General features: G+C 38.9%; 1 protein-coding gene across 4 annotated transcripts in view; it reads left to right on the forward strand.

Annotated features, from left to right (window-relative positions):
* MRTFA (myocardin related transcription factor A) overlaps nucleotides 1–19,831 on the forward strand; it is a 193,547-nt gene that overhangs the window by 49,899 nt on the left and 123,817 nt on the right. For 3 of the 4 annotated variants that reach the window (XM_027592261.2, XM_027592260.2, XM_027592262.2), the window contains exon 3: nucleotides 12,717–12,860. The exons of the other annotated variant lie outside the window; for it this stretch is intronic. In XM_027592261.2, the coding sequence (XP_027448062.2) occupies nucleotides 12,783–12,860 (78 nt within the window). In that variant the 5' untranslated portion in view covers nucleotides 12,717–12,782. The remainder of the gene's footprint in view (nucleotides 1–12,716; nucleotides 12,861–19,831) is intronic. 4 annotated transcript variants of the gene reach the window in all.

The raw sequence follows: 19,831 nt of genomic DNA on the forward strand, positions 1-19,831 counted from the left end.
ATATTTATTTTAGCTACTCATCTTAAACAAATCTTAGATAGCACAAGATATGCATGTCTTTATAAGACTTGGGGATTCCTTAGTATTTATCTTTTAAAGAGCAGACTTGGCTCTGAATATTCTACCGAATACTATCAGTTTCCTTTCTGTCATTCTTAGAGGAAAGGATGTTACTGGGATCTCTTCTGTTTACTATGGAAAATGTTCCCTTCCTAGTTTCCCTTTTTCCCAAGAAATGATTGAGTTTTTATATTTTAGATTGAGTTTTAGACTTTCCTCTAGAGCAGTGTTGTTTTTTTTTAATTGAGGTATAATTGGCATTAGTATTACATTAGCTTCAGGTGCACAGCATAATGAGTTGATAATTTGCATATGTTTTAAAATGACCACTACAGTAAGTCTAGATAACATCCATGACTATATATATAGTACTTTTTCTTGTGATGAGAACTTTTAAGATTTACTGTCTTAGTAACTTTCAAGTATGTAATACAGTATTAACTGTGGTTACCCATGATGTACATTGCATCCCATGACTTATTTTGTAACTGGAAGTTTGTGCTTTTTGACCCCCTTAGCTCATTCGGCCCACCGCCCACCTCTGGCAGCCACCAATTTGTTCTCTGTATCTATGAGCTCCTTTAAAAAAAAAAATTTTAAGTAGGCTCCATGTCCAACGTGATTCTTGAACTCATGACCCTGAGATCAAGACCTGAGCTGAGATCGAGTCTGTTGCTCAACCAACTGAGCCACCCAGGTGCCCCCACTCCTTTAAAAAAAAAAAATTCTCTCTCTCTCAATAAATAAATAAAATCTTTAAAAAATAAACTTAAAAAATTTTTTTAGGTTCTACCTATAAGTGAGATCATATGATATTTGTCTTTGTTTTATTTCACTTAGCATAATGCTTTCAAGGTCCATCTATATTGTTGCAGATGACAAGATTTCATTCTTCTTTATGGCTGAATAATATTTGTGTGTGTGTGTGTTTGTGTATCACATGTTCTTTCTTTATCCATTGATGGACACTTAGGTGTTTCTGTGTCTTGGCTATTGCAGATAATGCTGCACTGAACGTGGACACGCATATATCTTTTTGAGTTATGTTTTCATTTTCTTTGGATAAATACCCAGAAGTAGAATTGTTGGATCATATATGATAGTTCTGTTTTTAATTTTTTAAGGACCCTCCATACTGTTTTCCCTAGTGACTGCACCAGTTTACATTTGCACCAGCAGTGCCCACGCATACCCTTTTCTCCACATCCTTGCCAACACTTGTTTTTTCTTGTCTTTTTGATAATAGCCATCCTAACAGTGTGAAGTTATATCTCATTGTGGTTTTGATTTGCATTTTCCTGATAATAAGTGATAATTGAGCTTTTTTTTTTTAATGTACCTGTTGGCCCTCTGTATGTCTTCTTTGGAAAAATGTCTATTCAGATTCTCTGCCCATTTTTTAAAAAATATGTATTCATTTGCGAGAGAGAGAGTGGAGTGGGAGCGGGAGGGAGAAGGAGAGGGAGAGGGAATCTGAAGCAGACTCTGCACTGAGTGCAGAGCTTGATGTGGGTCTCAGTCCACAGCAGTGAGATCATGACCTGAGCGGAGACCAAGACCAGAGCTGAAACCAAGAGTTGGATGCTCAACCAACTGCGCCACCCAGGCTCCCCCTCTCTGCCCATTTTTTAGTTCACTTCAGTTTTTTTTTCTTTTTTGAGCTGATTGAGTTCTTTATATTTTTGGATATTAACCTCTTGTAAAATATATTATGTGCAATGATTTTCTCCCTTCTGATAGGTTGCTTTTCATTTTATTGATGGTTTCCTTTGCTGTGCAAAGCTTTTTCACTTGATGTAATTCCACGTGTTTGTTTTTGCTCTTATTGCCTTTGCTTTTGCTGTCAAATCCAAAAAATCATTATCAAGACCGATGTCAAGGAGTTTACCGATGTCAAGGAGTTTACTGCCTATGTTTTCTTCTAGGAGTTTTATGGTTTCAGGTCTTAATTCAAGTGTTGATTCCATTTTGAGTGAATTTGTGTATATGGTGTAAAATAGTGGTCCAGTTTCATTTGTTTGCATGTGGCTGTCCAGTTTTCCCAGTACCATTTATTGAAGAGACTTTTCTTTCCTCGCTGTATATTGTTGGCTCCTTTAGAGCAGTGTTTTTGGGCTAGGGTATGTGGGTGGGAGTGAGTGGTGCTATTGAAAAGATCATGAACTCTGAGGAGTTTTTCAGGGCTATAACTTAAAAGAAATGAGTTTTAGGTTGAACAGGGATTTTCTGTCCCTGCTGTTTCCTCTTCTATCTAGGTTTTGAAGGCATGTCATACATGGGTAGTACCTTGGAAATGCTAGAAGTGTTTCCATAAACATGCCATGTTGGGGCCAAGGTGATATTTTATTTATGTATTTATTTTGCTGCATATAGTCATTATCAACTAAAATGGCTAATGTCTACTATGTACCTAACATTCTTTAAAGATGTTCTCTTTCCTACTCCAAATCAGATCCTTCAAGTTGGAAGCATACTCATGTCAGGAATGTTTGGGCTTCTCAGCTGTAGTCTTCTGTTTCATTATGATTTTAATGGTGACAGAAAACAAACTACTTCAGTTGACTGTTATATTGGAGTTTTTTTTTTCCTAGTAGACAATTTTGTATTTTTAAAGATATACTTGACACATTGAAGGTAGGATCTGTTGGTGTGCACAGAAAATTTATGTAATCTCCTCAAACCCCATTTTTGGAATAATTTGAAGTTGAAGTCAAAGCCTGATTTGAGAACATAGTTAGTTCTCTTCTTAAAGGAGTAATCTAAGGGATTCCAGATTAATACCATCATTTAGAATCTCTTGGATTGTTCCACTGAAAGGCAGGGAAAGTAAGTTTATGGTATATTTGGAAAACTTTTATACCATAAAAGGTTTATCAGCATTCACCCAAAAGTTACTGAGATCCATAACTTATCAAAGAGTACCTTGGGTTTTTTTTCTTTTTTTATTATTTTTTTAAGATTTTATTTATTTTAGAGAGAGAGAGAGAGCATGAATGGGGAGAGGGGCAGAGGGAGAAGAAAAGGGAGAATCCCAAGCAGAATCTGCACTGAGCGTGGAGCCTGACATGGGGCTTGATGCCAGGAGTCTTAAGATCATGACCTGAGCTGAAATCAAAGAGTCAGACGCTTAACCGAGCTGCCCAGGCCCCCCTTTTTTCTTTTTTTTAAATTACATCTCTATGTGTTGCCAGGATGCTATATAAAATTATACAAAAGAATACCACTGGATTATAACATACTTAAATTAGAAAAAATTGCTTAAAAATATTTGTTGAGTTCTTCTTACTCTGTGTCAGCATTGTTATGAGTACTTCTAATGTATTATCTCATCTAATCCTCACAGTAACTGTGAGAGTTATTCTCCCCATGAGGATTAGTAATTAAACTAAGGTCACATAGTCTGGTAAGTAGTAGTGTAGGCATGTAAAATCAGGCTGTTTGACTACAAAGTCCTTAAGCTCTTTTTCACCATAGTGGCTTATTAATAAAGTTACCATAGATTGTTTATATCACCTGGAAAACAATTAATTTTAAAAATTCGACTAATGTTAAAGAGGAATACTTTTTCAGTTTACCATAAGGTGAATATAATATTTTTGTGAAAAATATCTGAATATATCTCAAAGTATCTAAATCAAGCATTTAAATTTCATCTTAGAACTTTGACTTATATAGATCTGTAACTAATTAAATTCCACCAATATTTACTGAGCAACTGAGCATCTTCTATGTACAAGGAACTGTACTAGCTGGTTGGGAACAAGATGGAGAAGGGAACTAACATTTATTGAACGCCTGTTATATTTTAGTTTGGATGGTCTTAGATTACTATATCTTCATCTCATTAATCCATACAATAATTCTGCTAGATGGGTATTCTCATTTTATAGCATAGGAAACTTAGGCATAGAGAATTTAAGCTCTCGTAACCCAAATGGCCCTTGTAGAATTTGAACCCAAGTCAGCCTGACAGAAAGACCTATGCTCCTTTTCTGACTCATCTGTACTTCCTTCTGTGTAAATTTAAGATGTGTTCCCTCTTTCTAGGAGTGTATAATCTAGTCCAGGGGTTCACAAAGTGGATTCTGCAGATGGACTGGTGGAAGAAGTCCCTCATTCACTTTCAGAAAGTCACAAGTTCAAAATGATTTTTATAATAATACTAAGATGTTATTGCTCATTTTACTGTGTTCATATATGCACTGATAATGCAAAAGCAATAGTGGGAAAGATTGCTGGCACCTTAACATGAATTGAGGGAGTGGCACCAAACTGCATTCAAGAGTCATTGCATTTTTTTACCGCCATGCACTTGGCAGTGTGAGAAAAAAGTAGTTTCACTTGCAGGTGTCCTTGATGCAGCAGTAAGAACTTTTATTTTATGAAATTTGGACCCTTTAGTGTACATGTTTTTTTAAAAATTGAGATATAAATTATACATACACATAAATCACACATTGTACACTCTTTTTTTTAAGATTTTATTTTTAAGTAATCTCTATACCCAACGTGGGGCTTGAACTCACAGCCCCATGATCAGGAGTCACATGCTTTACCAACTGGGCCAGCCAGGTGCCCTGGTACATTTTTTTTAAAAGCATACAATTCAGTGGTTTTTATCATATTATGAGGTTGTGCAGCTGTTACTACTATCCAGTTCCAGAACATTTTCTTGTTTTCTTTTCTTTTTTTTTAATTTTAAGATTTTATTTATTTGAGAGCGAGAGAGAGAGAGCACGAGCAGGGGGGAGAGGTAGAGAGAGGGAGAAGCAGACTCCCTGCTGAGCAGGGAGCCCGATGCGGGACTTGATCCCAGGACCCTGGGATCATGACCTGGGCAGATGCTAACTGACTGAGCCACCCAGGTGCCCTGGTTCCAGAACATTTTCCTCACCCCAGAAAGAAACCCCATACTTATTGGCAGTTATCACCCATCTCCCCCCCACCCTCCCAGCACCAGGTAACCACTAATCTACTTTATGTCTCTGTGGATTTTCCTATTCTGTATTATTCCAGATAAGTGAGTACATTCTCTTGAATAAGTATTTCTTTATTGGCCATACCTTTAGGGCCATCCAGAGATGTAGTTTTTTGGGGTTTTTTTGTTTTTGTTTTTTTGAGAGAGAGAGTGAGTACAAGCGGGGTATGGGGGGTGGGACAGAGGGGGAGGGAGAGAGTGAATCTTAAGCAGGCTCCATGCTCAGCTCAGAGCCTAACTCGGGGCTCCATATCACAACCCTGAGTTCATGACATGAACCAAAATCAAGAGTCAGATGCTTAACCTACTGAGCTGCCCAAGTGCTCAGAGATGTAGAAATTAAAAAAAAAAATTTTTTTTTCACCATTTAGGGGTACCTGGCTGTCTCAGTCAGTGGAGCATGCAACTCTTGATTTTGGGGTTGTAAGTTCGAGCCCCACATTGGGTATAGAAATTACTTTAAAAAAATCTTTAAAAGTTTCACCATTTAAATGGAATAATACAACATGTAGTCTTTTGTGTCTGGCTTCTTTCACTTAGAATAATGTTTTCAAGGTTCATCTCTGTTGTAGCAGCTACTTTATTCCTTTTTTTTTTTTTTAAAGATTTTATTTATTCATTTGAGAGAGAGAGAGAATGAGAGACAGAGAGCACGAGAGGGAAGAGGGTCAGAGGGAGAAGCAGACTCCCTGCTGAGCAGGGAGCCCGATGTGGGACTCGATCCCGGGACTCCAGGATCGTGACCTGAGCCGAAGGCAGTCGCTTAACCGACTGAGCCACCCAGGCGCCCCTACTTTATTCCTTTAAAAAAACCCAGCTTTGTTGAGATAAATAATTCAAGTGCCACACAGGTCACCCATTTTAAGTGTACAGTTCAGTGGTTTTTGGTATATTCACAGATATGTGCAACCATTACCACAGTCAATTTTAGAACATTTCCATCACCTCAAAAGAAACCTGTACCATTTAGTTAGCATGATCTCCCAGTCCTTCCCTTACCTCCCCTTTTCCAAATAAAGAACCACTAATTTACTTTTGATAGATTTCCTTACTGTGCACTTTCATATGAGTGGAATCATATAATATGATTTCATACATTTTCAGTTTCTCCACATCCTTATAATCTATCTTTTTGGTTCTAGCTCTCCTAGTGGGTGTGAAGTGGTATCTCATGGTGGTTTTATTTTGTATTCCCTAATGACTAATGATGTTGCACATCTTTTTATGTTCTTATTGGCTATTTATATACTTACTGTGGAGAAGTGTATAATCAAATTGCCCATTTTTAAATTGGGTTGTCTTTTATTATTGAGTTATAAGAGTTCTTTATATACTCAAGGTATTAATACCTTATCAGATATATACTTGGTAAATATTTTCTCCTATTGTAGGTTTTCATTTTCATTTCTTGATGGTATCACTTGATACACAAAATTTTTAAATTTTGATCGTTCAGTTTATAAGTTTTTTTCCTTTGGTTTTGCTTTAGGTATAGTTAAGAAACTTGCCTAATTGAAGGTCATGAAGATTTACACCTGTTTTCTTATAAGAGTTTTTTTATTTTTAACTCTTAGATTTAAACCTTTGATCCATTTTGAGTTAATGTTTTATATGGTGTGAGATGGGGGTTCAGCTTCATTTTTTTCATGTGGATATCTGATTGTCAGCACCATTTGTTGAAAAGATTATTCTTTCTCCCGTTGAATTGTTTGACATGAATTGTTCATCAGTCTGATCTAGTTGGGCTGGAGTAATTTTTTAGGCCAAAGGTTTGTTCTGACCCCAGAAGAGGCTCTTAGCTGTCTCTTTCCCTGGTTCTTACTAGTGAGCTACCTGGCCTGCAGTTTAGCTTGTTGTTTCTGATTAAGAGGAGCTATTTTTTGAGAACCCCTTTCGGCCTGAATTTCTTCACAGTCTGTCTCAAATGAAGTCAGTTCTTCTGTGGAGAGCATTGGAACGAACTTTTCCTTTTCCTTTCCTTCTAGATTTTATTTACTTATTTTTAAATTATTTATTTATTAGAGAGCAGAGGTGGGGTGAGCAGGAGAGGGAGAAGCAGGCTTCCCGCTGAGCCAGGAGCCTGATGTGGGGCTCGATCCCAGGACCCTGGGATTATGACCTGAGCCGAAGGCAGACACTTAACTGACTGAGCCACCCAGGCGCCCCTAGATTTTATTTTTAAGTAATCTCTACATCCAATTTAGGGCTCAGTCTCACAACCTCAAGATCAAGAGTCTACCGACTGAGCCAGCCAGGCACCCCAGGAACTTTCTTTTCTTATGGACTCTCTCTCCCCTGGACAAAACCTCTGAGTTATTAGTCTGGCTCTTGGCCAGAGTGGTAGCTTTTGGTCTTCTTGGCTTGTTTCTTCGGGCATGGAACCTTTGTCTTATGAGCTGGGGAGGATATGATCAAGGCCTCAGTATTCTGTGACTGCTGCATCTTGGATAGAGTGTCTATTCCATGGATGGAGGCTAGGTGGAGGAGGAGCCCGTGATCTTCTGGTGCCACTTAGCATGAATTTAGCCTCTTCATCTTGGATTGTAGGAGATGAGAAATGCTGGTAGCCTGCTCCTTCTGGTTATTGATTGGGAGCTGAGGAGAGAAGGAATGCTTTCTTAGCCACACCTACCTGGAATGAAGCTTACATGAAGCTGTGGAGTAGATCATGGCTTAAATGCCACAAATGTTCACTGTTACTGAGTTTTAGTAGACTCTCTTGATTCTACTTCTTTTTTTGCTAGGGCCATTTTTTTTTTAGGGCCATTTCCAGAGACTTAATTTTTTTTTTTAAGATTTTATTTATTTATTTGACAGAGAGAGACACAGCGAGAGAGGGAACACAAGCAGGGGGAGTGGGAGAGGGAGAAGCAGCCTCCCGCTGAGCAGGGAGCCCTATGCAGGGCTCAATCCCAGGACCCTAGGATCATGACCTGAGCCGAAGGCAGATGCCCAATGTCTGTGCCACCCAGGTACCCCTCCAGAGACTTAAATTAAAAAAAAAAAAAGTTTTCAGCAGCTTTGCTTGTTTTCCAGGGGGATTGTGTCCAGGGAGCCCCTTATGCTAAGATCCCAGAAGTGGAACTCTGTCATTTACATAGTGTAACAATCTGGTTGGGATTAATACCAGCTTAATTTCAGTAGTATACAAAAACAACTTTGCTCCTGTATAGCTCTGTTCTCCTCCTTCCTTTTACTGTTATTGACACGGATTATATCTTTATACATTATGTGCTAATCAACCCAGATTTATAATTCTTTATGCAGTTGTCTTTTCAGACAGGGGAAAGAAAAAAATAACTTATTGTCTTTTCTATTTATGTAGTTGCCTTTATCAGTGCTCTTTATTTCTTCATGTGGATTTGAGTTACTCTTTAGTGTCTTAAACACTTTTAGTATTTATTGTAAGGTAGGTCTGCAAGCTACAAATTGTCTCAATTTTGTTTTTCTCAGAATGTCTTCATTTTTCCTTCATTTTTGAAGGATAGTTTTGCTTGATAGAGAATCCTTGATTGACAGGCTGTTTTTGTTTCAAGACTTTAAATATGTCATCGCACTGTCTTCTGGCTTCTCTGCTCTCTGATGAGAAATAGGCTGTTAAATGTATTTAGAATCCTTTGTACATTGATGATTCACTTTTTTCTTGTTGCTTTCAAGATTTCATTCTTGTCTTTCTATAGTTTGATTATGATATGTCTATGTGTGATCTCTTTTAGTTTACCCCACATGGAATTTATTCACCTTTTTGAATGTGTAATGTTTTTCATTAAAGAAGTTTTGAGAAGTTTTCAGCTGTTATTTTTTCAAATGTTATTTTTGCCCTTTCTTTTTCCCCTTTTCCTCTGGGACTCCCATTATGCATATGTTGGTATGCTTGGTGGTGTCCCATAGATCTCTGAGGAACACTACCATTTTTCTTTAGTCTTTTCTTGCATTTCCTCAGATTGGGTAACCTCGATTGATTTTCAAGTTCACTGCTGTTGTTTTTTTTAAATATGTCTGCTCAAATCTGCTTGAACTCCTCTAGTGAGTATTTCATTTCATTTAGTCTGCTTTTTCAGAATTTCTGTTTGTTCCTTTTTAAAAAAAAAATAATTTCTATATTTTTATTGGTATTCTCTATTTGATGAGACATCATTCCCTTACTTTGCTTTAGTTCTTTTAGGCATGGTTTTCTTTAGCTCTTTGAACATATTTGAAATGATTAAGATCTTTGTAATAGTTGTAAATCCAAAGTTTGGGCTTCCTCAGGGATAATTTCTTTTGCTATCATCAGCATGCATTTTTTTTCCAACATGCATTTTCTACCTTATAATCTGAAATGGCCACTCAAGCTCCAGCCGTATAGTCTCTATTCCAGGTAGCATGAAGGAAAAAGGGCTGCAGACATGCTTACCCTTTTTAGCTATACTTCCTAGAGGTTGTATATGATACTTTTCCTTATAGCCCATTGGCCAGAATGTTACCTTATGATTACTCCTCGTTTCAAGGGAGTCTAGGAATTGTGGTCATTAATTTGGGTTGCCTTTTGCCTGAGTTTTTTATTAATTAGAAAGAAAAGAAGAATGGGTTTGGGGATATAATTAGCATTTTATTTTTTTACTATAGTCTACCCCTTTGGTTGTTCTAATATACATGCCTACCCTTGTTTATACACACATGACACATTCACCTCATCTCAAGAGAGGCTACTCCAGTATTTCATTTCGTTACTGCATTCAGCTCAAAGCCCAGGATGTCTGAGTAATGTGCAGTCTTCTCACAAGATAACTATTCACAAAGCAATTAGTGTACAATAGGTGTAATAGAAATAGAATAACAGCAATAAAAAACTATGCAGAAAAGGAGAGCATTAATAATATATAAAAGTCCGGCGCCTGGGTGGCTCAGTCGTTAAGTGTCTGCCTTCGGCTCAGGTCATGATCCCAGGGTCCTGGGATCGAGCCCCGCATCGGGCTCCCTGCTGTGCGGGAAGCCTGCTTCTTCCTCTCCCACTCCCCCTGCTTGTGTTCCTGCTCTCGCTATGTCTCTCTCTGTCAAATAAATAAATAAAATCTTAAAAAAAAAAAAGTATATATATATATATAAAAGTCTATAGCAATTATTAAATGTTACTGTATAGGAAATTTGAAGACTTTCTGTCCTGGCAGAGGAATCAATTTCTGAATTAAGCATTGTTTTTAAACCTCTGGTATTTATTTGCCTCCACGTCTCACCCATTTCTACCCCACTTTAGCTTAATGGCAATTACAGTGAGACTGTCTGAAACAGTTGGCTTTTGTGAGAAGGCCACCCTAAGGAACCCCCCTCCCCCCACACTTTTGTTTTGGTGATTAGGTTCATAGCCTTTATTTCATCTTTTTTCTTTTTTATCCCTGTCACGTGTATCACCCATCCCCCCATCTGTATGTGGCATTGCTTAATAAAATGGTAAGGGATGAGCACTCAGAATTGAAGGCTGAAAAGCTACTGATCATTGTTATGCAGTGGCAAAACACCTGGTTAAACCATTGCCTGATTGTACTGGAATGCTACTATTTTAAGGGAAACAGTAGGAAAAATTCAGAATGTTGTATGTGTTGTCTGCTTCTAGTAAGTTTTACAACAAAATTATACTGGAGAGGTAAAACTCAGACTAGAGCTAATCAGTCAGTAAGCAGAGATATAAAGGAATACATCTTTGCTAATACATCTCTTTCTTGTGGCCTGCAACCTAAGTTGACTAAAAGCTTCTTCCTTCGAAGCCTTATAGAGTAGAAAAAGTGAACCACTGCACTCCAAAGTGCAGTGGCTGCCAAATGGAAATGAGACTGGAGCTCTGCCATTTAAAGGCTGTGAACCTACTTGATCATGATGTATGATTTTTTTTTTTAATGTATTATTGGATTCTATTTGCTAATATTTTGGTGAAGATTTTTGCATCTATATTCATGAGCGGTATTGGCCTGTAGTTCTCCTTTTCTGTGGAGGCTTTATCTGGTTATGGTATCAGGGTGATAACTGGCCTCATGAATTTGGGTGTTTTCCTTCCTCTTCTGTTTTTTGGAATAGTTTGAGAGCAGGTATTAACTCTTTTTTTAAGACTTTTTTTTTTAAAGATTTTATTTTTATTTGAGAGAGAAACAGCATGAGAGGGGAGAGGATCAGAGGGAGAAGCAGGCTTCCTGCTGAGCTGGGAGCCTGATGCGGGACTCGATCTCAGGACTCCGGGATCATGACCTAAGCCGAAAGCAGTCGGCTTAACCAACTGAGCCACCCAGGCGCCCTTAACTCTTCTTTAAATATTTGGTGAATATACCTGGGAAGCCATCTGGTCCTGGACTTTAGTTTTGGGGAGTTTTTGAGTATTGATTCAATTTCGTTGCTGGTAATCGGTCTGTTCACATTTTCTATTTCATCCTGCTTTAGTTTTGGTAGTCGATTATGTTTACAGGAATTTATCCATTTCTTCTGAGTTGTCCAGTTTGTTGGCATATAGGTTTTTATGATACTCTTTTACGATGGTTTGTGTTTCTGTGGTGTTGGCTGTTATTTCTCCTCTCTAATTAGTGATTTTCTTCATTTGGGTCCTCTTTTTTTTTTTTTGATGAATCTAGCTAGATGTTTATTAATTTTGTTGATCTTTTCAAAGAACTAGCTCCTGGTTTCATTGATCTGTTCTATTGTTTTTTAGTTTCTATGTCATTTATTTTTGCTCTGATTTTTATTATTTCCTTCCTTTTGCTGGGTTTGGGTTCTGTTTGTTCTTTTTCTAGCTCCTTTAGGTGTAAGGTTAAGTTGTTTAGTTTAGCTCTAGTCTGAGTTTTACCCCTCTGGTATAAATTTTTTTTTTTTTTAAAGCAGTTCTCTTTCTTTCTTTCTTTCTTTCTTTCTTTCTTTCCTTTCTTTCTTTCAAGATTTTATTTATTTATTAGAGAGAGAGCACAAGCAGGGGGAGCTGCAGAGGGAGAAGGAGAAGCAGGCTCCCTGCTGAACAGGGAGCCCAATGTGGGGCTCCATCCCAGGACCCTGGGATCATGATCTGAGCTGAAGGCAGCTGCTTAACCAACTGAGCCACCCAGGTGCCCCATCTCCGGTATAATTTTCTTGAAAGTTACTAGAAGCAGGCAACACATAGGACATTCTGAATTTTTCCTACTGTTTCCCTTCAAATAGTAGCATCCCAGTATAATCGGGCAATGGTTTAACCAGGTGTTTTGCTATTGCATAACAATGATCACTAGCTTTTCAGTCTTCAGTTGTGAGTGCTCACCACTTACTGTTTTATTAAGCAATGCCACATATGTTACATTGTTTCTCATGAAGCATCTTACTCATAGCACCAAATTCTGTATTAGGATTATATCCAACCATTTGTGACCCCCCCAAAAGTAAAATAATAGTGGTTTTAAACATGGTACAAGTTTATTTTTTTCTTGTAAAAGGGGTCCAGAGGTGGGTAGCCCAGGGCTGTTGCGGTGCTCTGTAATGTCAGGGAACCATTTTCTTTCTGTTTTTATTGCCTTGCCCTTCTCAACATGTGGCTTCTTTCTCATAATCTAACATGTCTGGTTGCACTCCAGCACCTCATCCATGTTCCAGCCAGCAGGAAGGATGAGGGTCCAGAGAATAATGTACACAATTTCTTTAAGGACATTTCCTGGAACTCAGTCTTAATACTTTTACTATTATTGTCCAGTTGGCTTAAACTCAGTCACATGGCCGAGCTGCAGGAGAGGCTGGGAAATGCAGTCTTTATTCTGGCATGCACTTAGCTGTTACTGGGAAGAAGGGGAAAGTGGATATTGGATCACAACCTCCAGTACCTGCCATAATCATCCAGGTGAGATTTTTTTACTTCCTGCTCGTTGGCAGTCTCTGATATTTAAAAACGCTCATAATTTTCTTCCCATTGTATTCTTTTTTTCATGCCATCTAAGATTTCTGAGTTACTATGTTCAGATGCTTTCTTCTCTCTGAGATATAGATCACCAGTGTGCTTTCTTTCTCCTTGATTGATTTAGAGCCTTGCTATTTTGAGATATGCCACCAACAAGCTAGTTGAAGGTTTTCACGCTGGTGTGCACTTACCTTTTCTCTTCTTGCTACCCACATCATGCATGTTACCTGTACAGACGCCTTCAAAATGTGCCACAATGACTGCTGCTGTCATCTGTCTCAGCGTTTTATAAATTCTCCAGTAATTGCTTTTTCCATGTAGTTGTAATGTGGAAACTCCTGCAGTGCTTTGAAGAAAACTTTTGTTATTATTTGCTTTGTTAGGGAAATGAATCTCTTTGTGGCCACTCTCTCTCCTTTATTTTAAAGCTTTAAATATAATTGTACTGAAGTTAAAATTGTATTTAGTTATGTTTTACATTTTACTCCATCGGAAATTCTCAGCACCTTTTTCGAAATAATTGGCTGAGAGTAATATACTTTGAAGCAAGAGGCTATTGGAAGGGAAGATTAATGACCTGTGAATTAGGAGCTGGTTTTTTTTTTTTAATTTTAAGTTTTTATTTATTTGAGAGAGAGAGAGAGGGAGAGAGAATCTGAAGCCGACTCTGCACTGAGCACAGAGCCCAAGGCGGGGCTCAATCTGGCAGCCTTGAGATTATGACCTGAGCCAAAACCAAGAGCCAGACGCACTGAGCCACCTAGGCTCCCCTTAAGAGCTGTTTTTATTTAAGTTTTGCTGAGATTCATTATGTTTCCAGAGATTTTACCTTGATTGAAATCTTTTAATGACTGTGAGAATCTAAAAATGCAATTTTATTTTTATTTTTTTTTAAGTAGGCTCCACACCCATGGTGGAGCCCGGTGCAGGGCTTGAGCTCATGACCTTGAGATAAAGACCTGAGTTGAGATCAAGAGTCGGACACTTAACTGACTGAGCCACCCAGGTGCCCCTAAAAAGTCATTTTTAAACACATTCTCTGCACCATATACCATGAATGTAATGTAACGAGGCAGTGCTTTTGTATAGTAATGGATCTTGCCAGAATAGATTCATTTAATTAATAAGGTTGCTTTTATAATTATTCAGAAAAATAATTGATGGGGCGCCTGGGTGGCTCAGTCGTTGGGTGTCTGCCTTCGGCTCAGGTCATGATCCCGGGGTCCTGGGATCGAGCCCCGCATCGGGCTCCCTGCTCAGTGGGGAGTCTGCTTCTCCCTCTCCTGCTCCTCCTGCTTGTGCTCTCTCTCTTGCTGTATCTCTCTCTGTCAAATAAATAAATAAAATCTTAACAACAACAAAAAAAGAAATAATTGATGAATATGCTGGTGATATACCTCGGTATTTGAGTTCTAAGCTGCTTTCATAGGTATGTGCATTGTCCTAAGGGTCCCTCATTGTGGCACCAGTATGTGCCTAGGAGCTGTAGCCTGGCCTTTTCTGCTTGACCCATGACATGCTAGTCTTAAGTACACATTTCTCAGAGTGAGGGTTGCTGTGTTTGGATTTTCCTGGTTGTAGCAGTTTCTGGATTTTTTTCTTTTCTGTGGCAAGATGTTTTAATTCCAGTGTTAAAAAATATTTGGAGGTGCCTGGGTGGCTCAGTCGGTGTAGCATCCCACTCTTGGTTTCTTCAGCTCAGGTCATGACCTTAGGGTTGTGAGATCGAGCCCTGTGTTGGGCTCTGCACCCAGCTCAGGGTCTGCTCTCTCCTCCTTCTTCTTCCCCTCCCCCCGACTTGCACACTCACTCTCGCACTCTCAGTAAACAAATAAATAAATAAAATCTTTTAAAAATATTTGGTAAAGTGTTCAGGAAAATGTTCATGGCTCCTTTTATAAAGAAGGGAGCATATTGATACATAGAGGGAGAGCACATTGGGAAACCTAAGGATATGAGGCTCTGGCACTGGAAAATAGGGCTTCTCTTCAAACACTCTATTGTAGTGTGGAAACAAAGCACAATACTGTAAATGTCTTCCCTTTCCCCCAACTGCTGCATGTCTTCATCCTAGGTGAGGTTTGTCTCAACAAGTTTTTCATTCCAAAGTTAGTATGTTCAGGAATAACTATAGTTGACCCTTGAACAGCACAGATTTGAACTGTGCGAGTCCACTTATGTGTGGATTTTTTTTTGATAAATACAGTACAGTTCTGTATTTTCCTTATTCATAACATTTTCTATAACTTACTTTTTTTTTTTAAAGATTTATTTATTTGACAGAGACACAGCGAGAGAGGGAACACAAGCAGGGGGAGTGGGAGGGGGAGAAGCAGGGTTCCCACCGAGCAGGGAGCCCCATGCAGGGCTTGATCCCAGGACTCTGGGATCATGACCTGAGCTGAAGGCAGATCCTTAACCATCTCATCCACCCAGGCGCCCCTCTATAATTTACTTTATTGTAAGAATACAGTATGTAAAATATAGTATATAAAATATGTGTTAATCAACAGCTTATGTTAACAGGAAGGCTTCTGATTAACAGGAGGCTGTTTAGTAGTTGAGTTTTTGGAAATTCAAAAGTTTTGTGCAGATTTTCAACTATGTAGGGGATAGCACCCCAACCCCCTGTGTTCAACAGTTAACTGTAGTTTTTTTTCATATTATTCATATCTGAGCAGGATAACTACAGCAGTTTTCTGTATTGTGGCCTGGCAACGTTTCAGGTTGTCCTGGCTTATTGGAGTATGTTTTTGTTGCAAGTGTGGAAGTGACCAAAGAATTCCTAACTTTGAAAAAAAACATTCCTGGCTTATCTCATGATGAATTACATGATGTTGGAGGAGACTGCACAAAATACGTTTAGATCATATTTAAATATATTCTGGTCTTTTATATGTACCTTGTAGACTTCTAAACATCCATCATTACTTCTCTTAGAGAAGGAATCTCTAAAATATAATTCCACATTTAAAGATTGGAGTGCATTTGAATACCATAGAGGTGGGATTAGGAATTGTAAGGAAAGCTATAGTGTTTGTGGGCATGAATATAGTTCAAGGAATGTAACAAGTCACCTTGTCAAAGTAGTGCTTTCAATTTCAAGCAGCCTTTTTGTGGTGAAGGGGGAATTTGGGTTAGGCATTAAGGCAAATTGTCAAATTTCTGTTAAATGTTTCCAATAAAATACCACCTTATAGTTAAACTCTTTGTACTTTTCAGAATAACTTCCCATAAGACCCTTTAAGATAACAGGATAGGGTGACAATTTAATTTTTATTCAGAGTGATATGCTCAAGGTCATATCACCAAACTCAGCAATATGATGTATTAAGATCACATGTCATAACTTTTCCCAAAAACATTATTGCGATAATTACTAGGGGGCCAGCAAAATGGTAAATTATATACCACACTCAAAGTCAGGCAGTAGGCTAAGATTTTTTTTTTCTTTTTAAAGATTTATTTATTTGAGAGAGAGAGCATGCATGCCTGTGGGGGAAGAGGGGCAGATGGAGAGGGAGAGAGAATCCCAAGCAGACTCTAAGCTGAGTGTGGAGCCCCATGTGGGCCTTGATCTCAGGACCCTAAGATCACAACCTGAGCTGAAACCAAGAGTCGGGTGCTTAACCTACTGCACCACCCAGGCGCCCCCAGGCTAAGGTTTTCTACACAGCTGCCAAAGTGATCTTTTAAAAATATACTTCATATCATATCATTTTATTACTTAAAAAACCTCCCAGTGTCATCCAGTTTTTTTTTTCACATTTTATTCTGCTTTATTCCAATGTGGTTTTTTTAAATTTTTTTATTGTTATGTTAATCACCATATATTACATCATTAGTTTTTGGTGCAGTGTTCCATGATTCATTGTTTGTTCATAACACCCAGTGCTCCATGCAGAACGTGCCCTCCTCAATACCCATCACCAGGCTAACCCATCCCCCTACCCCCCTCCCCTCTAGAACCCTCAGTTTGTTTTTCAGAGTCCATCATCTCTCATGGTTCGTCTCCCCCTCTGACATACTCCCCTTTTCTTCCTCTCCTGTTATCTTCTTCTTTTTCTTTTTTCTTAAAATATGTTGCGTTATTTGTTTCAGAAGTACAGAACTGTGATTCAACAGTCTTGCACAATTCACAGCGCTCACCGTAGCACATACCCTCCCCAATGTCTATCACCCAGCCACCCCATCCCTCCCACCCCCAACCACTCCAGTAACACTCAGTTTGTTTCCTGAGATTAAGAATTCCTCATATCAGTGAGGTCATGTGATACATGTCTTTCTCTGATTGACTTATTTCACTTAGCATAACACCCTCCAGTTCCATCCACGTTGTTGCAAATGGCAAGATCTCATTCCTTTTGATGGCTGCATAATATTCCATTGTGTATATATACCACATCTTCTTTATCCATTCATCTGTCGATGGGCATCTTGGCTCTTTCCACAGTTTGGCTATGGTGGACATTGCTGCTATAAACATTGGGGTACACGTACCCCTTCGGGTCCCTACATTTGTATCTTTGTTCATCCAGTTTTTTTTAAGAATATAGTTCTCCCCTCCCACTGTGCTCTCTGCCCATGCTGGTCTTTCCTTGAAGATGCCAAACTCATTCCCACCTCCTGGCCTTTGAACTTACTTCCTCTGCATGGCTAGCTGCTGCTTATCAAATTCCGGTAGTGCCAGATTGTGTAGTGGTTAGGGGCACAGGTTCTCAAACCCAGTTGCCTGTTTTCAAGTTATGTGACTTCTTAGTGCCTTCATTTCTTCAACTGTAAAAAAATGGGATGATAAAAGTAAATATGTCTTAATACATGGAATTTGAGAAACAATACAGGATCATAGAGGAAAGGAGGGAAAAATTAAACAAGACGAAACCAGAGAGGGAGACAAACCATAAGAGACTCTTAATCTCAGGAAACAAACTGCGGGTTGCCGGAGTTGGGGGGGGGCGGTGGGAGGGATGGGGTGGCTGGGTGATGGACATTGGGGAGGGTATGTGCTATGGTGAGCGCTGTGACTTGTGTAAGACTGATGAATCACAGACCTGTACCCCTGAAACAAATAATACATTATATGTTAATAAAAAAAAAGTGCGTCTTGGTGTTATAAAAATTGAATATATACACATGAAGTGTCTCATTTAATAGTAAGTGTTCATTAAGTGTTGGCTATTACTTAGTAAGTCTCACCTCAGATATTACCTCCTCAATGAGACCTTTCTTGTCCATTTCATCAGACTTAGCCACCCTGCCCCCTCCCTACACATGATACTTAATTATCTGAAATTATTCTGTTGTATATTATTTACCTCTATTTTTATGTTTCTCCCACTATAATGTTAGCTCCATGAAAGCAGGGATGTTTTCTATCTGTTCCACTTCCAGTGCCTAGAACAGTGCCTGATCAATATATATTTATTGAGTGAGTTAATGGAAGTCTGGTCCACCACAGAAGGCCTTCTTAGGTGACCTAAGACTGAAAGGCAGTTTGGGCCACTCCATTGAGGGAAGATGTTCTCATGTATACCCAGCACCATTAGATTATGTTCTAGCTGCAGATATCTGGCGGGGGTTTGTCAAGAATGGTGTAGAGGTTATCAACAGAAAAAGAGTTGAGGGATGCCAGCTGGCTCAGTCGGTTGAGCGTCTGACTTTGGCTTAGGTCATGATCTCAGAGTCCTGGGATTAAACCCCAAGTCATGTACAGTGGGGAGTCTGCTTGTCCCTCTACTTCTCCCCCAGCTCGTGCTCTCTCTCATTCTCTGTCTCTAAAATATATAAATAAAATCTTTAAAAAAAGAAAATAGAAGAAGTTGAGCCTGGGGATAAAGTACATATTCTATTTGTCTTCTGTTTTTATTTATTTCTGCTGCTTCCAGCTGGTAAGTTCATGTCCCTTCATATAAGCCCTTGAGCCTACTTGTGTCTTTAAGTTTGGGGACAGCTGGTTGTCCCTCAGCATTATAAAGTTACAGCTTTATTGAGCTTCTTCTAAAATAGTATGAGTAGAAAGTACTGATACATAATTAGATACCCAGCTGTATATATAATTTTAGTAGTCAGAGGGATGGTCTAAGACCCAAAGTAGGCAATCTTGAGACTAGGAATTCCTGCATTACCAAGGGTGTCAGGTGTGATAGCAATATGTCATTCCCTTACGTCTGTACCTCTTTCTCTTTCTCTTACTCTCCCTACTTTTTTCCTTTTGTTCTCTTCCTATTGTATTCTTTTCTGTTTCTCTCACTCTACCTTCATTTCCATGTTTTCCTTCCCAGGTACCTAATGAAAACTCAGATACATTTCCATTACAGGTTTCCCCTGCTCTCTGGAAGTGGAGTGTTTCTATGAAACCTTCCTTTCCTTCACCCTCTGCAACCAAACACAAACACATCCTGTCACATGTAAATTCTGCCTCATTCATCCCACATGAATTCAACAAAGATCTGAGTTCCTTCTCTGTACCAGGTGTGGTTTTGTGTTGTGTGGCAGTTACCTTCTTTCTACATTTACTACCCAAATTCAGGATCTCAACAGGTTACACTTTGCCTAATGAAGTAGCTTCGGAACTTTTCCCCCAATCTTATGTTCCTTTTTTTCAATCCAGTATTTACCCCACTGCCAGATTAATTCTCTAAAGCAGGTTTGATGATGTAAACTCAGCTTGCTCGTCCAGGTACATCTCCCATAACTTGTACTTGAACTGGACTGCCCTTCTAGAACATAAATCCACACCTTCTCACATCTGTGTTCCTGTTCATGCTGTTCTATCTCCTGGGATAACATAAGCTCCCTGAGGACAGGAACTTTGTTTTATTCACTGTAGTATCTCTACAACCCAGAAATAATGCCTGGCATGTAGTAGGTACTCAGTACATACTTGTTGAAAGAATAAATGAAAAATAAGTGAA

The sequence above is a fragment of the Zalophus californianus genome, chromosome 9 (genome assembly GCF_009762305.2).
Source record: "Zalophus californianus isolate mZalCal1 chromosome 9, mZalCal1.pri.v2, whole genome shotgun sequence".
NCBI lineage: Eukaryota > Metazoa > Chordata > Mammalia > Carnivora > Otariidae > Zalophus > Zalophus californianus.